The sequence below is a fragment of the Electrophorus electricus genome, chromosome 4 (assembly GCF_041902795.1).
Source record: "Electrophorus electricus isolate QZ-2024a chromosome 4, ASM4190279v1, whole genome shotgun sequence".
NCBI classification, from domain to species: domain Eukaryota; kingdom Metazoa; phylum Chordata; class Actinopteri; order Gymnotiformes; family Gymnotidae; genus Electrophorus; species Electrophorus electricus.
In genome coordinates this window covers 1,026,879-1,044,467 of record NC_137500.1, presented here as the reverse complement: position 1 = coordinate 1,044,467, position 17,589 = coordinate 1,026,879, and the positions used below count along the sequence as shown (strand labels likewise).

Here is a 17,589-nt window from a genome sequence, read left to right as displayed (position 1 = left end):
ATGGATCTGTACATTCTGTACATTGTGTACATATATACCATATACATTGTACATTGTGTATATAATCATAATATACATATATTGTACATACATTGTTAATATATTTTGTACATATATAGAATATATATTTCTCTATGCACCCGTTTTTCTTCTTCCTCAGTGTGGACAGAGCACTCTCCACCATTTCACTGCGAGTTATCCTGTGTATGACTAAGTATGTGACAAATAAACCAAACTTGAACTTGATCTTGAACTTGAACTTGAGTTATCCAATAATCAGCACACTGTTCCATAGTTTTCTGACATTGTTTATATTAAATAGAAATACTATTTGACCTATATATTACATTATATTATAAAGTTTATAGTTCTCTAGTATGGTTGGTTCTGTTAAATATGGTTATGTAAGAGGTATTCAGTGGAGGCATTACTTCAGAGAGAGACCACAGAGAGTATTTGGTGTACATGTATTAATACAGAGAGACCACAGAGAGTATTTGGTAGACGTGTATTAATACAGAGGTCACAGAGTTTATTTGGTAGGTGTGTATTAATACAGAGGTCACAGAGAGTATTTGGTAGATGTGTATTAATATAGAGAGGCCACAGAGAGTATTTGTTAGACATGTATTAATACAGAGAGGCCACAGAGAGTATTTGGTAGACGTGTATTAATACAGAGAGGCCACAGAGAGTATTTGGTAGATGTGTATTAATACAGAGAGGCCACAGAGAGTATTTCGTAGACGTGTATTAATACAGAGAGGCCACAGAGAGTATTTGGTAGATGTGTATTAATACAAAGAGGCCACAGAGAGTATTTCGTAGATGAGTATTAATAGAGAGAGGCCACAGAGAGTATTTGGTAGACGTGTATTAATACAGAGAGGCCACAGAGAGTATTTGGTAGACGTGTATTAATACAGAGAGGCCACAGAGAGTATTTGGAAGATGTGTATTAATACAGAGAGGCCACAGAGAGTATTTGGGAGACATGTATTAATACAGAGAGGCCACAGAGAGTATTTGGTAGACGTGAATTAATACAGAGAGACCGCAGAGAGTATTTGGTAGACGTGTATTAAAACAGAGAGGTCACTTTGCATGTGCAGCACCTGCTTCAGTGCTCTGGGAGTGTTTATAGTTCTGTGAGTTTAACACTTCATGACTGAGAGCTGCCTGCCCCAGCAACTTCACCCACAGCAACCATGACTTTGATCCCCATCTTCATCTGCACACTGCTCCTCTGGACTCAAGGTAAAAGATCATTTTATGCTTTGCTTTTGAGGTGAATAACCTAAAAAAACAGATGTCTTGTTTAATAAAATATTCTAAACCTTCTATTAACAGATATAAGCAACATAAGAAATGGAAAATAAAATATGATTTAAATTGGATTTACTTTGTTTTGTTTTGGTTTTTTCCCCCAGAATCCATGTGTCAGGTGACTGTGACTCAGACTCCTGCACTGAAATCTGCTCTTCCAGGAGACACAGTCACCATCAGCTGTAGAACCAACCCTGCAGTGTTTTATCACAGCAGCTATGGACATTATCTAAACTGGTACCTGCAGAAACCTGGAGAAGCTCCTAAACTCCTGATCTATGGGGCTACTAGCTTATATTCAGGAATTCCAGCTCGTTTCAGTGGTAGTGGATCTGGATCTGACTTCACTCTGACCATCAGAGGAGTCCAGACTGAAGATGCAGGAGATTATTACTGTCAGAGTTACCATGATATCAGTAGTACACGCCTATTCACACAGTGTATATAGTCGTACAAAAACCTCCCTCAGTCAGACTGCACAGAGACTGCACTGCTGCAGCTGGGACCTACTGCAGGTGTGGAGGGGGAGGATATGATACAGCACAATGACACACTCTGTGGAGGAGAGGAACCACAACACACTCACTCACTACTGAACAACACAAATCTGCAGAAAATAATTCTTCTAGGAACCACAACACACTCAATCAAGTCAACAAAAAAATCTATAATGAATCACAAAGACACAATACAGACAACACTGTTTCACTTCTGTTGGAGGAGAGTTTTGTAGATATATATGTCCTTCTACTCCTGCTGTCTATCAGTTAGAAATGGAAGGTGTGAACATTAGTATGATCCATCAAGAAGAAACCCACCATTAAACACAATGCTAATGTTGCTGTTGACACTGACAGTGATAACAGCTCAGACTGAGCTGCATCACCAGAAACCTGGAGAAGGTCCTAAACTTCTCCTGTCTCTCTTTTCTTTGAGCAGATGATCTCTCTGTTTCTGCTGGAGCGGATGAAGACAAAACACTACAGTTATAACAATAATAACAACAAATGGAATTTATCTAGTGCTTATCAAGACCCCACAGAGGCACATTTACACACTTCCAGTGCATGGAGCATCAGAAACCAGTCACAGCACTGCAGTACTGAGTCCTTTGGTCTCTTGGGGCAGTTGTTCTTATAATAGAGCAGGTAGTTATTAGAGAAGAGAAATCTCTACTAGTAGCATGACTGCTAAATCAGTATCAGTCATCTTCAGGAGATTCTGTCCTATTTAGAGGTGAAGTAAGCACACACTAAAGCACTAATCACCATGTCTGTGCCTTCATCTGATTATTCTCAGCCATTGTGCAACATTTCTACCAACACATACTTTTCATGTCCATTCTAAATCTTTATTAACAAGTAAAGGTAAACAGTGAAGATCTTTAGGGGGTAAAGTTAAATAACCTCACTGCACTTATTTAAATAAACTTACTACACAACAAGATGACTTAATGCCACCAACTGAAACAATGACTTTTTGAAAAACTGACTGAAATCTTTCAGTAAAATTCTCTCTCTCACACACAAGCGCATGGCCCGCTCTACGCCCTCTGCCGCCCTCACAACACACACACACACACACACACACACACACAGACACACACACACACACACACACACACACACACACACACACACACACACACTGAGTTGGGGTGTGTATAAGGTGAGTGGGGTGTATGTATGTTAAACCTGTACAGGCAATGCAGATTTCTGACACCCAGAACAGAGCAGCACTGTGTCCAGGTTTCCAGTGTCTTAGAGCAGCAAACCTTTAGTTCAGTAACACACACACACACACACACACACACACACACTCACACACACAGAGTCGGGGTGGATATCAGGTGAGTGGGGTGTATGTATGTTAAACCTGTACTGGGTAACTTAGAGCAATACACATTTAGTTCAGTAACACTGTGTGATAAACCGGGCTGTGTCATAATAGCACTGTGTGACTCAATTAATAAAAAAAAAAAAAATGTACCAAATATTAAGCAGTTCTTTGTTATTACACTTAATACATTAGGTCAAAGCTTTATTTTAAACAGACAAGTGCTAAAGGGGGTTAGTGTCAGGCAGAAACATTTTAATGAGAGTATTTTATTGAAAAACAGCCCAGCTTGCGCTACAAAGTGATATAAAGCATTATGGGATTAGTTTCAGGCATAAATGATCTAAAAATGATAATATTGTGATATAGTGAAAGGGCCAAAGATGGTTTGTCCTCCAGCCCCTGATGTTCCTAAAATATACCAACTTACTCGTGTTACAGTTTGTAGTGAATGAAACATGTTGAAATGTCTTATTTTTTGCTTCATTCTTTACCGTGATTAATGAAATGTCAGCTGTATCAAAGTTTAATCCTATACCTCATCACACCTTAGTATTTCTGCAGAACAGAAATTTAGGACTAAAGGTATTTATTGTTATGAGTAATGTTGTGGGAAATGTTTTAAATAAGAGACTATAACATTTATTCAAAATTTTTTATTTCATTTTGAACAATAAACAGGAACATTTGAGTAATAAACAGACTATCTAAAAGACAGCACATTAATGAGTGAGAGGAGAACACTTCAGTACACATGTGGGAGTTTCACGCCTCAGCACACTGCTCTCTACTCAGTGTCTGTGTGACAGGAGACTGGGAGTCCTTGGTGGCCTCACAGGTCACTGTCTTCTTCAGCCACTCCTCCTTCTGGAGGGTCAGGGTGCTGCTCCAGCTGTAGAGGCCATCCTTCTGCAGAAGCCCGGAGCTCTGGCTCACCCCCGAGCTCCAGCTGCTACCAGCCACCTTCCAGCTCAGCTTCCAGTCTGAGGGGAAGCCCTTGTTGGCCAGACACACGAGTGTGACCTTCTCCTGCTGCAGCTGTACACTGGAGGGGGGCAGGACCGTGAGGGTGGGCGGGGCGTCACCTAGGAGACACAACACGGTCTACAGCTCAGACAGGCAGGAACCGTTAAATGTTTTAGATCAACAATATAATTTTCCATTGGCATTAAAGCCCTGGCAGTATATTTAATTTATGAACCATTTAAATCAATATAATGTATAGTCATACATAGATTAAAATGGAAGTATATTTAACAGGCGGTGATTGTTCAGTATGCGAGTATGACGGTTAAACTGCTTTGCATCGACAACCTCCAGTCAGGGACAAACACTTATACTAATGAAAATTAATCCAGTAGGCAGAATAAATGTTTGATGAGGGATTTTGCTGAAACATTTATGCTTTTGATAAAAAAAACGATAAAAATGAGGTTCGATTTACACTAAAAGCTGTAACAACACTGTAACGGTTAGGATAAACGCGCTAATAAATTCACCTTTAATGCGCTTTAATAAAGAGACCTACTTAAAACTGTGATTTACTGGGAATAAAAAGTGAAGTTCTTCTTACGTCCAGTGTCCTACACACTAACTTAGTTTAAGGTCCGTACATAAACCTGCTCTAAACACACTGCCGTCTCCTCTCTTTACAGCGCGTAGTTTAGCTTCAGAGTTAGTGAACGATACAACCCCAAAGATGCTTGTTTTTCTTTTCTTTTTTGTAATGAAAGAAGTTATTAAAGATACTACATACATGCAATATACAATTAGAAATAAAGATAGAAAAACAAAGACAGAAACTAAATTAATTTTGAGTAAGGAGTGAAAGTAACTTAAATACAAGAGTTTTGTCCCTCTAAAACTGTGTGTATGAAACTGAATTCGGTGCTCCCTTTACACTATTTCAGACTTATATCGTTATTGTTCATGCGTTAGATATATGTAGACTCTGTAGAATCACAGCAATTGATTACAAAAATTGTGTTTTTAGAGATATTTTTCATATTCTTGTACGCTAATAACAACGTTTAAGGCAACATCCAGGTCAAGATAATTTATCTAAAGACATACATTATTGTGTTCTAGATGTACAATATAAGAACTTGAGTATTTGTAACAGCTAACGTTTTGATCTTCAGTATGCGAGTATTACGGTATAAGTGAACTGCACCGATAAAATCCAATCATGCACCGATATTACTACCTTTTAAAATGAACCCAGCAAGCAGATGAAGGCTTGTTGAGAGATATTTCTGAAACATGTATGTTTTTACTACTGAACGACACTTAAGAAACTTTCCATCGGTATAAATTAAAAAGTCGATATTGCTAACGACATAGCAACGGTTATTATATAGGAAGATACTTAAAAAAGTCACAATTAGTCTACAAAAGATTACGGGTGGTTTACAGAACCATGGGGCATATTGACGTGCTTAGACAACGTGGATTAATTGTGAAGAAAACTTAAAGTCTACTTACGTCCAACTGATAGTTTTGTTCCGCCACCGAAAGTCCACCACAGAGCTACAATCTCGTTTACTGTCCGAACAAAAACCTCCTGATCTAAACACGCCGCTCTCTCCACTATATACCGCGTAATATGGAGCTTCGACATTAATGCTTTAGAAAACTCATAAACTTAGCCAAACGCTTTTCAGATTTTTAAAATAATTAAACAAAATACAAACATACATTATATTATTAGATAAATTACCTCGTAACATCTGTTGCACCGTAAACCACAAGAAATGCAACCGCAACATGTTTTAAGTCTCCATCATTATCAAAGATCAAACATATCGATTATTATTTCAGAAAATACGAACTTTTGGATAAGCAGTGAAAGATACTCACGTCCAACTGAGAGTTTTGTGCCGCCACCAAAACTGCTCCACAGTGATACAAACTCGCTCAGTGGTCGTACAAAAACCTCCTGCTGTAAAGAAGCCGCTCACTCTGACCTTTAGAAAGCCTTTTACAAAACAATAATTAACTGCTACAATTTTTAATTGTTAAAATATGCAGGGAAATATCTAGGCATTAGAAAGACTAAAAATAAATCAATTTCTTGCAGCCCATATATTTTTCCTTTGGTTCGTTTTTTGAATATTAAAATTAGTTTTAATTTGTATTATCAAAATATCTGTTCACTAAAATGTTAAAAAAATATTTTATTGTAAAATAACGTTTTGAGAGTTCTTTTTTGGGACGTGTCAATATAACTTTACAAAACCAATAATCAATGCTGAGAAAAGTAAAGATTCTATCTGAACGGCCCTGTTAACTTTACTGTGAAATTCAACTATATAACCAAGTAATGATCCAATAAAATATTGATTTATTTACTGCCTTGATTTTGTTTGGCAGCATCTTCAATACAAACAAATATGAAACCAAAGAATCAACAAAAACAACAGTCACAGAGAGTGACACTGTAAACAAACAAAATTTAAGATGCATTGAACAATGTGAGGCTGCCCTCCACTGGTTCTTGAGAAAGCACTACAATAATCTGAAAGTCCAGATTGCAGTAATTGTACTAGGAACTTGATAAGTAAGAATATCATAAATTGAAAATATTATATTTTTGTTCAAAAATAACTAAATGTAATTATAATTAAGAACCTTTAAACTGAATTTAAGAAAATATGCAAAAACAGAGACAATGCCCTAAGGCTTCAGTGGATTAAACAGATTATCCATGTGCATGATCTGATCCAGGATCAGTGTATCTGATTCCTCCCCACTGAGACCTTCCGGTTCCTCACTGAGTCCTCTGAGTCCTCTCAGACAGCTGAAGACCCTGACGTCCACATACCTGGCGATGACGTCACCCACGTGCCACGTCTTCCCTTCCTATGGGTATAAAAGGGTCCTGAAGACTGTATTAGGAAGTTTCATGCTCAATCTTGTGCTTTCACTTGTGTGTTTGTTCTTTGCTGTTCTGAGTGTTCTGTGCTCTGACCCTGTTAGTCTACTCCCACATTGAGATTCGCTTTGGCCTTCTGCTTGTTCTTTTGCCATTATATCTAGTGTATATAGTGTATACAGTGTCTATATTCTAGTGCATATAGTTTGTGTTCACTTGTGTCACTTCACACCAGGTGTAGGATGGGCTGCTGTTTGTTTTGCAGTTTTGGGTTTGTCTCTGTTTTGTGTCTGGTGAGGGAGATAGGAAAGTGTGTATGTGTTTTGGTTTTCTCATTTTGTTTTCGTTAGGTTATGCAGTTCCACTTTGGTCAGTCAGTTTCTTTATTTTTGTTTGCTGATTTACCATTTTCATTGTTGACCCACCTGAAGTCTGTCTGGTGTTATTTGTGCCTATTGTATTACACTCTTATATCATTTACATTTACATTTACATTTACATTTACGGCATTTAGCAGACGCTCTTATCCAGAGCGACTTACAAAAGCGCTTTGTCATTTACTCATAGAATATATCCAAGTACAGTACAGTAGGTTAGAGTCCAATATACCAATGAACTAGAATACTGTAGAATACAGGGATCAATGCTGATACCTAGAAGTGCAAAATACGAGTAAACTAAACTCACATATCCATCATTCACACTCAGTTGCATTTGACATTTAAGCCCAACTCTGCATTTGCTGATTTCTGTCACAGACCCTACCTGGACTGGGTCATAACAGAAATTAAGGGCTCATCCCTTTTTTGTTTGTGTGCTTTGTCTGGCATTTTTTCACTTTGTCCAGGGGGTGTGAGTTTACTGTTGGCTGTTGTGTTAGGATGGATGCTTTCACAATAGTGGAATTCTCACTCTGCTCTAATTTGGAGGTGTTTGATAGGTGTTGTAACACTTCACACTACAGAGGATTTCTTTGATGTGGCGATACCTTGATGTGGCGATACCTTGAGGTGGCGGTGAAGGCTGTTTTTTAGGAAGTATCGGTAGTGGAGGGTATCCTGCCATAAAGAAATGAGGTCCCTGGGTTCCAGCTCAACCAGTGACATCTCCACCTTCAGCAGAGGCTAGTGGTGGGGATGAACCACAGTCAGAGTTGGGCGTAGAATCAGAGGAGTCTCCATCCAAACTGGAAGACCCTCACTTACTGGTATGGCTGCATGAGTTAGAGCTGCAAATGAAGAGGCAGGAGTATAACACAGTTGTTGCAGTCTTTGCTTCTCTGCCTGTGCCTCTGCCTATTGTAGAACAAAAACATAAAAGTCTTTATCGCCAGCGTTTGAGTGACGTCATTGTTCGATGACGTCACAAGCGCTGTGCTCTACATAAAGGCTCGTGTCACTCAGCAGTTACCGACAATAGAGGCCACTTTTGAAATCTGATCATTTAATCAGACTAAATTCACTTCTAACAGCAGATAGGAATTTATTTCATGTCCTATTGTGTGAAACAACTGTTGAGTTGTAAAAGTATGGAACTATACGAGCTAAATGCTACCCACCACACTGCAAAAATAACAAAAGCACCACTGCAAAAATAACAAAAGCACCGTTACTCACTCAAATCAATTATTTTGAGGAGTAGATTTTTAAGAATGAAATACGTTTGAAAACCATGGATTGTTTGAATTTAAAAGTATTTTCCCAACAATGTCCTTGTTTACATCAACGCTAATACATATACAAATGAGGAATGCTTAAAACTCCATATACACTGCCTGGACAAAAAAAAAAAAGGTCACCACCTGTATTTAAGTAAGCAAATAGGTAAGAGCCTCCCATTGGCTAATTACTGTGTGGGTGATTATGGTTCAGCTGGCAACAAGTTATTTAACCCTAACTGATGCAGTGAGTAGCTTCTCATTTGTTAAACAACCATGTCAAAAGACACATCCTGTGGTCGTGGAAAAATTGTTAATCTGTTTCAGAAGGGTCTCACATTTAAAACTGTTCTCTCGACTATTGGGAAGATCATAACACCATAAATGTTCAGGATGCTGCACATATCTGGTAAGCTGGGCCTATAGAATGGACATTTATTGGGTACATTGCACATTATTAAATGGGTTTTACTGAGAATACAGACAAACTCGTATCTGAATTACAGGCTTGATGCAAGAATGTCTGAACATGAATGAGAATATAAAGATCAGTTGTTGTATAAAGAAGCTTGTTAATGTGTTATTTAATAGTACTTTTTTTTTAACGATAACTGGTCCAACATATTACAACCGAATTAATTTTATGTGAAGAATATATATCCATCCAGTCTATCCTACCTATGGAACAATTTATATATATATATATATATATATATATATATATATATAGATAGATAGATAGATAGATAGATAGATAGATAGATAGATAGATAGATAGATATAGATGTGATCTGGGAGCACCAGACCCTGTGGGACAAACTGCTCAGAAGACCCAGTAGGGGTCTGAGCCGTCTGAACGTTGGGAGAAGTCATAAATATGAGCAGTGAGTATGATCATTATCTGACCTTCAGTTCTATATTATTCATTATGATATGGTACACGAGAATGGGGTTTAAGCATATATGTGCTAAACATGGGTAACATGTTTCCTGGGAATGGATGACTTTGATGAAGTATACGCCAATGTTACGACCCCGTCTAGGCTGTGAGGCCGTATCAAGCTAAAAGAAGTGCAAATGGCTAATGTAATAGAATTTGTGAAAAAAAGGAACAACAACAAAACAAACAGAAACACAAATGGAAGCTTTTTTTAGTGTATTGTACAGAGGTTATCATTTACAAATAATCTTATTGGTGCAATTCCCTCAGGAGTGACCCAGGCCAAAATAATTACCAAAACCGACACTAATGAAATAAAACTACACACTAACTAATCCTAATAATAGCAGAAACATGCAAAAGACTTTCCTAACTCTCTGATACATAAACAGAGAGAAAACCCACACCCAACAAAAATGGCAGTCACTCCCTACCACCAGTGTCCAACACCAAAGTACCAAACAAACAATATTTACACTCTTTACACAATCTACATATATGTATATATACACAGCTAACGAAGCAGGAGGGGTGAAGCCAAAGTTCAAAAATGGAGAAAAACAAGGTCATACACAAAACATACAAATTTTCAATCACAACCAAACAAACTCCAAACTAACACACAGTCTCCTTTCTCTCTCTCTCCCTCTATTGTGGGAAGGACTTTTAAATAGCTGATACAGTTGCCTGGAAAACCCGGCAAGGTACGGGACGGAGTCTCAAACAGGGTAGAAATCCTGGCAGTGTACCTGGAACACATATACACACACATCCATCTTTCCCTAATAGCCAAATACAACGACCAGAGTTTGGGATTTTGTGTGCAACCATTGTGATCAGTCACAAAATCTGCTATCTCACTGTATCCAACAGTTGTTATTGTACGTGGGATAGAAGCAGGTCTCAGTGAAGAAGAAAAGCTGAAGAAGGAAACTGAAGGTGTTTCATAGAGTTCAGCTGCCATGTCTGAGAATGCTAGCACTGTAATTGGACCAAGCCCAAAACAAAAGGGTTCCTTCTCTGCTCCCCTGAGTATTTACAGAACCATGCAGAAGAAGGTTTTGGGGTTGCTCCATGGGATACAGGACTCATTTTCAAGAGAGGGACAGGCTTCCTCACCTGTTAAACTCATTGAATCTGTGAGTGTGCTCTGCTGTGTGCAGTACTTTCAACCATCAGAGAGGATGGTACTGTTTGTGAGAGGCCAATTTCAGTGTCAGATATATTTGTAGAGGACTCTGTTAAACCCTTGCTGAGCCACAGTGCAGCCTCATTTGTAGCTAGTCAGTTGGTTTCACCTACTTTCTTTGGCCGAGACACTGCAGCCTCCTCTGAACATCTTCAGGACTGTAAGTCTATCAGTCAAAATGATTCCGGTAGTAAGTGTGCCAATGATGGAGATTTATTCAAAAAGTCCAGTGAGAGGGGCATGATGCCATAAGCAGACAAAAAAATTAAAAAAAAAAAATCCAAAAAAACCATAGAGAAAAAAAAAAAAAATCAGTCATCCAGGCCAACAAAGAATTATACCCAAATAAGGCAACTTAACGTACATCCAATTATGGCATTCAATCTCTCCCTTGCATTCCAACGCCACTCCTTATATTTAATCTTTGCCCCTTAGAACGAACAATTCTAGATACTTCATAATCTAGAATTCATAATATCTCTCCCCTATGGTTCAAAACATTTAAATTTAAAACATTTTCCCATTATATAAATATTCTCTTATTAAAATAAAATATACCCATATCCAAACAGAGCCAGTAGTCACAATTTTATCTTCCTCCTTTCTATTTGGAAAATTACCTCCAATAACGTGAACCAAAACTACATCTCCCCCTCAATTCGGGGCACTACGCTTGACTTGTCCCCTTACAACCGCTGAACAAAACAAGTACATGCTTTGAAGCCAAACTCCCGTTACCTTATTATAGTAAATATATCTACATCTACACATATGCATTAACTCTAGTAGTTATCTACACATATACATTAACTCTAGTAGTTATCTACACATATACATTAACTCTAGTAGTTACCTACACATATGCATTAACTCTAGTAGTTATCTACATATATGCATTAACCTTAGTAGTTATCTACACATATACATTAACTCTAGTAGTTATCTACACATATGCATTAACTCTAGTAGTTATCTACACATATACATTAACTCTAGTAGTTATCTACACATATACATTAACTCTAGTAGTTACCTACACATATTCATTAACTCTAGTAGTTATCTACACATATGCATTAACCTTAGTAGTTATCTACACATATACATTAACTCTAGTAGTTATCTACACATATGCATTAACTCTAGTAGTTATCTACACATATACATTAACTCTAGTAGTTACCTACACATATACATTAACTCTAGTAGTTATCTACACATATACATTAACTCTAGTAGTTACCTACACATATGCATTAACTCTAGTAGTTATCTACACATATACATTAACTCTAGTAGTTACCTACACATATGCATTAACTCGAGTAGTTACCTACACAGTCAGTTGGCCACCCTGAACAATGTAAGACAATTACAATTATTATTTTACAGAACTCCAGCAAGTTTGTTCCCTCTAATAACAGTGTAATTACTATAAAAGTCTTTCAACCCCTTGTACTGTCCACGTTATCCCTCTAATATTTGGCTCTCCTGTTTGTCCACATGGAACAGACCGGAGTGCCGTTACATCTGCATAAAAATCATGGTCTCCTTGAAAGATGCAGATTTTTCCCTTTACCACTGCTTGTAGAAAGTGTCTTCGAAAGGCTGGCCTTAGGTTTGGGAGATGATTTTGCATCCATCTTCAACCAGAAATGGTCCAGCTAGCTCATCTTTAATAATACCAGCCCATAGCAGTACCTCACCTCCACAATGCTGGGGTCTGAGTCGAAGTCAAGCTCTGTGCCCAATACTAATCCAGCCAGGGGTCCATCCAACTGATCTGTCAAGAGTCATTCCCATCTTATCAGTCCATAAAACCTTTGAAAAATCAGATATCAGATATCTTCAGATATTTCTTGGCCCAGTCTTGACATTTCACGTTATGTGACATTTCACTCGGTCATATCTCTGAGTATTGAACATTTTGTACTTCTGGGCACTCCAGGTAGGTTGCAGGTCTGGAATATGACAGTACTGGAGGATAATGGGTTGCTGGTCGCTTCACATTTGATTCTTCTCTAATCTTTAATTTGAATCTTTTTTCTCAACATGTTTCTTGTGAACCTGTTGACTATTTGCAACAAAATGTTTGACAGTTCTGTGGTCATGCCCCAATATCTTAGCAAGTTTAAGAGTGCTGCATCCGTCTCGAATACTTTTTACAATTTTTGATGTTTCAGAGTCAGATAAATCTCTTTTTTGTCCCCTTTTTGCATGAGGAAAAGAAGCTGCCTAATAATTATGCACAGCTTCTTATAGGGTGTTGATCTCCTTAGCCCACACCCTCCCTCATTACACAAATACACATCACCTGATATGCTTAAAATCATTAACCATTCAACTTGAAGTTGGAAAATATGCATAAAAATGAAGTTTACAACAAAGCACCGAAAGTTGAATCACAGGGTAAAAGCGTTATATTTGTTTAAAGTAGTAATCATTCCTGCTTGTCCCATTACCAAGAACTGTCTGGTAACATTATTAAAGATGTTTATCAGTTATAAAAGAGCAGACAATGTCCAAAATGAAGCTTTATTTCAGTGGAAGTAACAGAAATGCCAGGACACAGAACAGAATACAGACAGAGCTGCTGCATTCTGTTCTCCTGCACTGGTCAGAACTGCCTCCTGCACCTCTGAGACATCCACAGTCCAGCTTACCACTCACTGAGTTTAGTGCCTCATCCACAAGTCACCCATAGTGATACATTCTAATGAAGCTGTCATTCAAAAACCTCTGACATTATAGTGACACACACATATGTACACAAGTTCAAGTTCAAGTTTGGTTTATTTGTCACATACATAGTCATACACAGTATAACTCGCAGGGAAATGGTTTAGAGTGCTCTGCCCAAACTGAGGAAAGAAAACAGGGGTGCATAGATATTCTATATACGTGAAATATATATATGCAAAGAGAAATATATATATTCTATGTATGTACAAAATATATTAACAATGTATGTACAATATATGTATAATATGATTATATACACAATTTACAAAGTATATGGTTGTGTATATATGTACACAATGTACAGAATGTACAGATCCGTTTTGTATAATAACATAACATAGTTACAGTTGTGTTACAGGGTAATTGAATATATATATATATATATATACAGTTATACAGTTATGTTACATGGTGGTAATAGAATATCTATATATATACAGTTATGCTACATGGTGGTGGTGGTCCCCACAGTTTATCAGTTTCCCTGATTCAGGGCCCGAATGGCCTGTGGGAAGAATAAACCAAATTTCAAACTTGAAACTTGAAACATTCACTCAGCTGCCGAAAGGTTTGTGCAAGTTTGCACTGAGATCCTCCAAGTCCTCCTCCACCAGTGTCCAGCAGAGGTTAGACACAGTTTTGCTGACCTACTGTAATACTCCACATCAGGGCTGCAGTTTTGTACTTGATACTCTGAGACCCAGAGTACTGTCTGCTATAGGGGGCCTGTTCTGTTATGGGGCAGAATATTCCCCTAAACTGGCTCAGGGTCAGATGCCGTCTACCCTCTACCTCTAGAAAAAAAAAAAGTTAGAGAACTGTAATTTCTAAGACTTTCTTAATAAGGTGGGAAGAAATGTGTATTGCTTAAACTTGCTGCTATCTATATTCACATAGCTTGGGTGAATGACCTAGTAAAAAGGAGAGTTCCAATTCCACTACCACGTGTCCATAGTGCTATTGAATGTAGACATTACATACTGTCTTTTCTAAATGTTCTACTGATGCAGACATAACACAGGTGTCATCAATACCAACATGATCTTCAATGTCAGGAAAACCAAGTGTAGAAAAATCATGACTGAATGTGAGAGTGCAGCACATAAGAGAGGATTACTGAGAGCTCTAAGAGGAGAGAGAGAAGAGGAGAGAAGAGGAGAGATTCTTTCATTTATTTGATAAAGTGAATCAGACGTACAAACTAGTGCTGTGAGGTGAAATGTCAGTTGTCCTGTTTGCATATGTGAGCTGCTTCACTGCTCCACACACTTTAAGAGCTGTAGTGGTGATCAGAGAGTGTTCAGTCCTTTAACACACACTGACACACAGCACAATGATGATGTCACTCATTCTACTGCTGGGGACACTGGGACTCCTCACTCAGGGTGAGACAAACTGAAATAAGTTTAGTTTTCATTTTTACTTGGTTTTGGATGTTCATGTTTATTTGCTGCAATTTTAATTTTCAGAGTTACAATATTTTTAATTTGGATTTTATTTATTTAAAATTCATCCAAATTTAAATGTTATTATGTATGTGATCATTTTTTTAGAATCATTTGGGGAAATAATCCTGACTCAGACTCCAGGATCTCAGTCTCTTACAGCAGGACAGACTGTTACTATCAGCTGCAGGGCCAGTGAGAGTGTTAGCAATTATCTCCACTGGTACCTACAGAAACCTGGAGAAGCTCCTATACTCCTGATCTATTATGCATCAAACCGTCAGACTGGAGTTCCAGATCGATTCAGTGGTAGTGGATCTGGTACAGAATTTACTCTAAAAATCACTGGAGTCCAGGCTGAAGATGCAGGAGATTACTACTGTCAGCAGGGTTACACTCCATTCACACAGTGTTAGAATGCTGTACAAAAACCTCCCTCAGCTGTAGAGGAACTGCTCTGACTCAAACACAGACTGATCTGAGATCAGCTGAATAGCTGCTAAATCTGCACTCAACTCAAATCATCAACTCCAAAACACTACAGTACTGAACCGTTTGCTCTTTTAAATTGTCATCATTGTGTAATAGATACTTACATCACTACATATGTAGCAGATTAACATCTTTCCTTTAAACCAACCCCTGATAACGTCCTGCTTCCACACTCAGGTTCTGGACAAAGGCAGTAATATATGAACATCACTGTGGTGTATAAGGACAGGTGATCACTACCTAGTGAACTGGTCTGAGTTACTCTTGATTCTTTTAATCATTTTACTGCTGTTTTTAGCCTGGAGATCCTGGAAAAGCTGCTGAGGAAATACTGTGTTAAACTGTCCAGACAGCAACTGGTATGTGAAGTTAATTCTTCCCTCTTTTTAGAATAAAAGAGTTATTTTAAAGTCCTGCTATGTTAATTTCTGGATAATTTCAGGTGATGATGGGACAAAGGGTGACAATCTAGAATTACTGTGTAGTGTAGCTGAGTCCATCATCCTGGGAATTTCTCTCCAGGGAAAAAGTCACAATATTTACCATTTACACAAACTAAAGTTTTGCTATGCTAAGAAGGAAGGAACATAATTTCAACACAAATAATGTATTATTAGTTTCATATGATTAATATTTTACTGACGTTGAAATAAATAAATAAATTTTAGCCCAGGAGGACCAAAACACCAGCAGACAGGAAATCCTTCCTCCTAAAGAGTCCCCACATCTACCAGACAACTGGAGTGCTGTCTGTTCATGTGCTTCCACACATCCACTGATCTAAATCACCATTACAGAACAGAGAGTGAAGGGCTGCTTCTGAACTGTACTGGATACACCTGCACCTCCACACTGAGGGACACAAGATTATCACAAAATTTACATTTAACTCATTAAGATGTAAAAGTGGGGACAGTCACATTAATGCTCATGACCTGCAGGTGAAGAGCATGAGACAGTAGTTACGTCCTGTGTCCCCCTGTGTCATATGTATGTGTGTGAAGCTCTGTTCTCTCCAGTTCCAGTTACCCAAGACCCAGTCCAGAGTTCCTCTACAGATCTTCATACTCACTGTCCAGCCCTGAAACAAGGCCCTGCCTGGAGGAGGGATATAAGGAAGTGTTTTGGAGGAAGAAGAAAGAGAAAGATGATATTTTGGACATCTGGTTGTTCGAGTGATAGTTTTGATGTTTGATTCAGTGCTTGGCTTCTTTTCCCACTTGCTCTGATTCTGAGCTTGTTTGATCCCTCTAACTTGGCCACTGTTGTAAATTTGTATATAGTGTGTATGTATTTGTGTGTGCTCTGGAAAGCAGGGAAGGTCTGCCGTTGTGTTTGGGCCCTGGGTTATTTTCTCTGTGTTATCACTTAGGGAGTTAATGTAGTTTTATTTTAGTATAGGATATTGTCAGAGGATGGTTGTGATCCATCAACCTCTGGGTTATGGTCCCAGCACACTTCCACTGCACCACTCTGCTCTCCTGCTAATAGAGAAATAATAAAATACCTACAAACTCACTGAAATGGACAGAAGTGTTCTAGTATGTGACTGTTCATTCATTCATTCATTCATGTATTTGCTATCATGGCGTTGAGCAGGACGCACAGACTCCCTTGAAACATTTAATGACATGAAACATAAAGGACACGCGTGGCACTCACACATAATAACACTAATAGACAGGAACACACAAACAACAAAGACAACATAAAATGGTACAAACGTTGGGTTATACTAACAGCGGCTACACACTCATTGACACTAACATTACACTAACACTAACAATGACCAACCATGAGGCCCACACTGACAGGGCTTTAAATAAACAGACATACACTCAGCGTGAACCCCGTACAGGTGCGTGCCATCATGTAGGGGGCGTGACAACAAACGTAATTCCCCTGCATGAGGTGGGCCAAACCACGTGACTCATGGGGGGAGAAGCATTCCATTACATTTTTCAATACATTTTATATTCATTATCTAAACTTACTTACTAGAGAACATAATTTTTATTCAATCTTGATACTGTGTTATTGGTAATTATTTCCTTTTCCTGTGTATGTAATGTTCAGATATAAAATGAA

General features: G+C 38.2%; 1 long non-coding RNA gene and 1 gene segment (V, D, J or C); one reads left to right on the top strand and one right to left on the bottom strand.

The window, feature by feature from the left end:
• Nucleotides 1-3,803: 3,803 nt before the first annotated feature.
• Nucleotides 3,804-6,839, bottom strand: LOC118240960 (immunoglobulin kappa constant-like). The segment is given in 2 exon segments: nucleotides 3,804-4,247; nucleotides 5,882-6,839. Coding segments are annotated over 2 exon segments (369 nt in total).
• Nucleotides 6,840-8,891: 2,052 nt separating this feature from the next.
• LOC118240971 (uncharacterized) lies at nucleotides 8,892-17,018 on the top strand. The gene is made up of 3 exons (XR_014123495.1): nucleotides 8,892-9,102; nucleotides 15,800-15,860; nucleotides 16,521-17,018. It is a non-coding gene; the product is annotated as an uncharacterized LOC118240971 (long non-coding RNA).
• The last annotated feature ends 571 nt before the right edge of the window (nucleotides 17,019-17,589 follow it).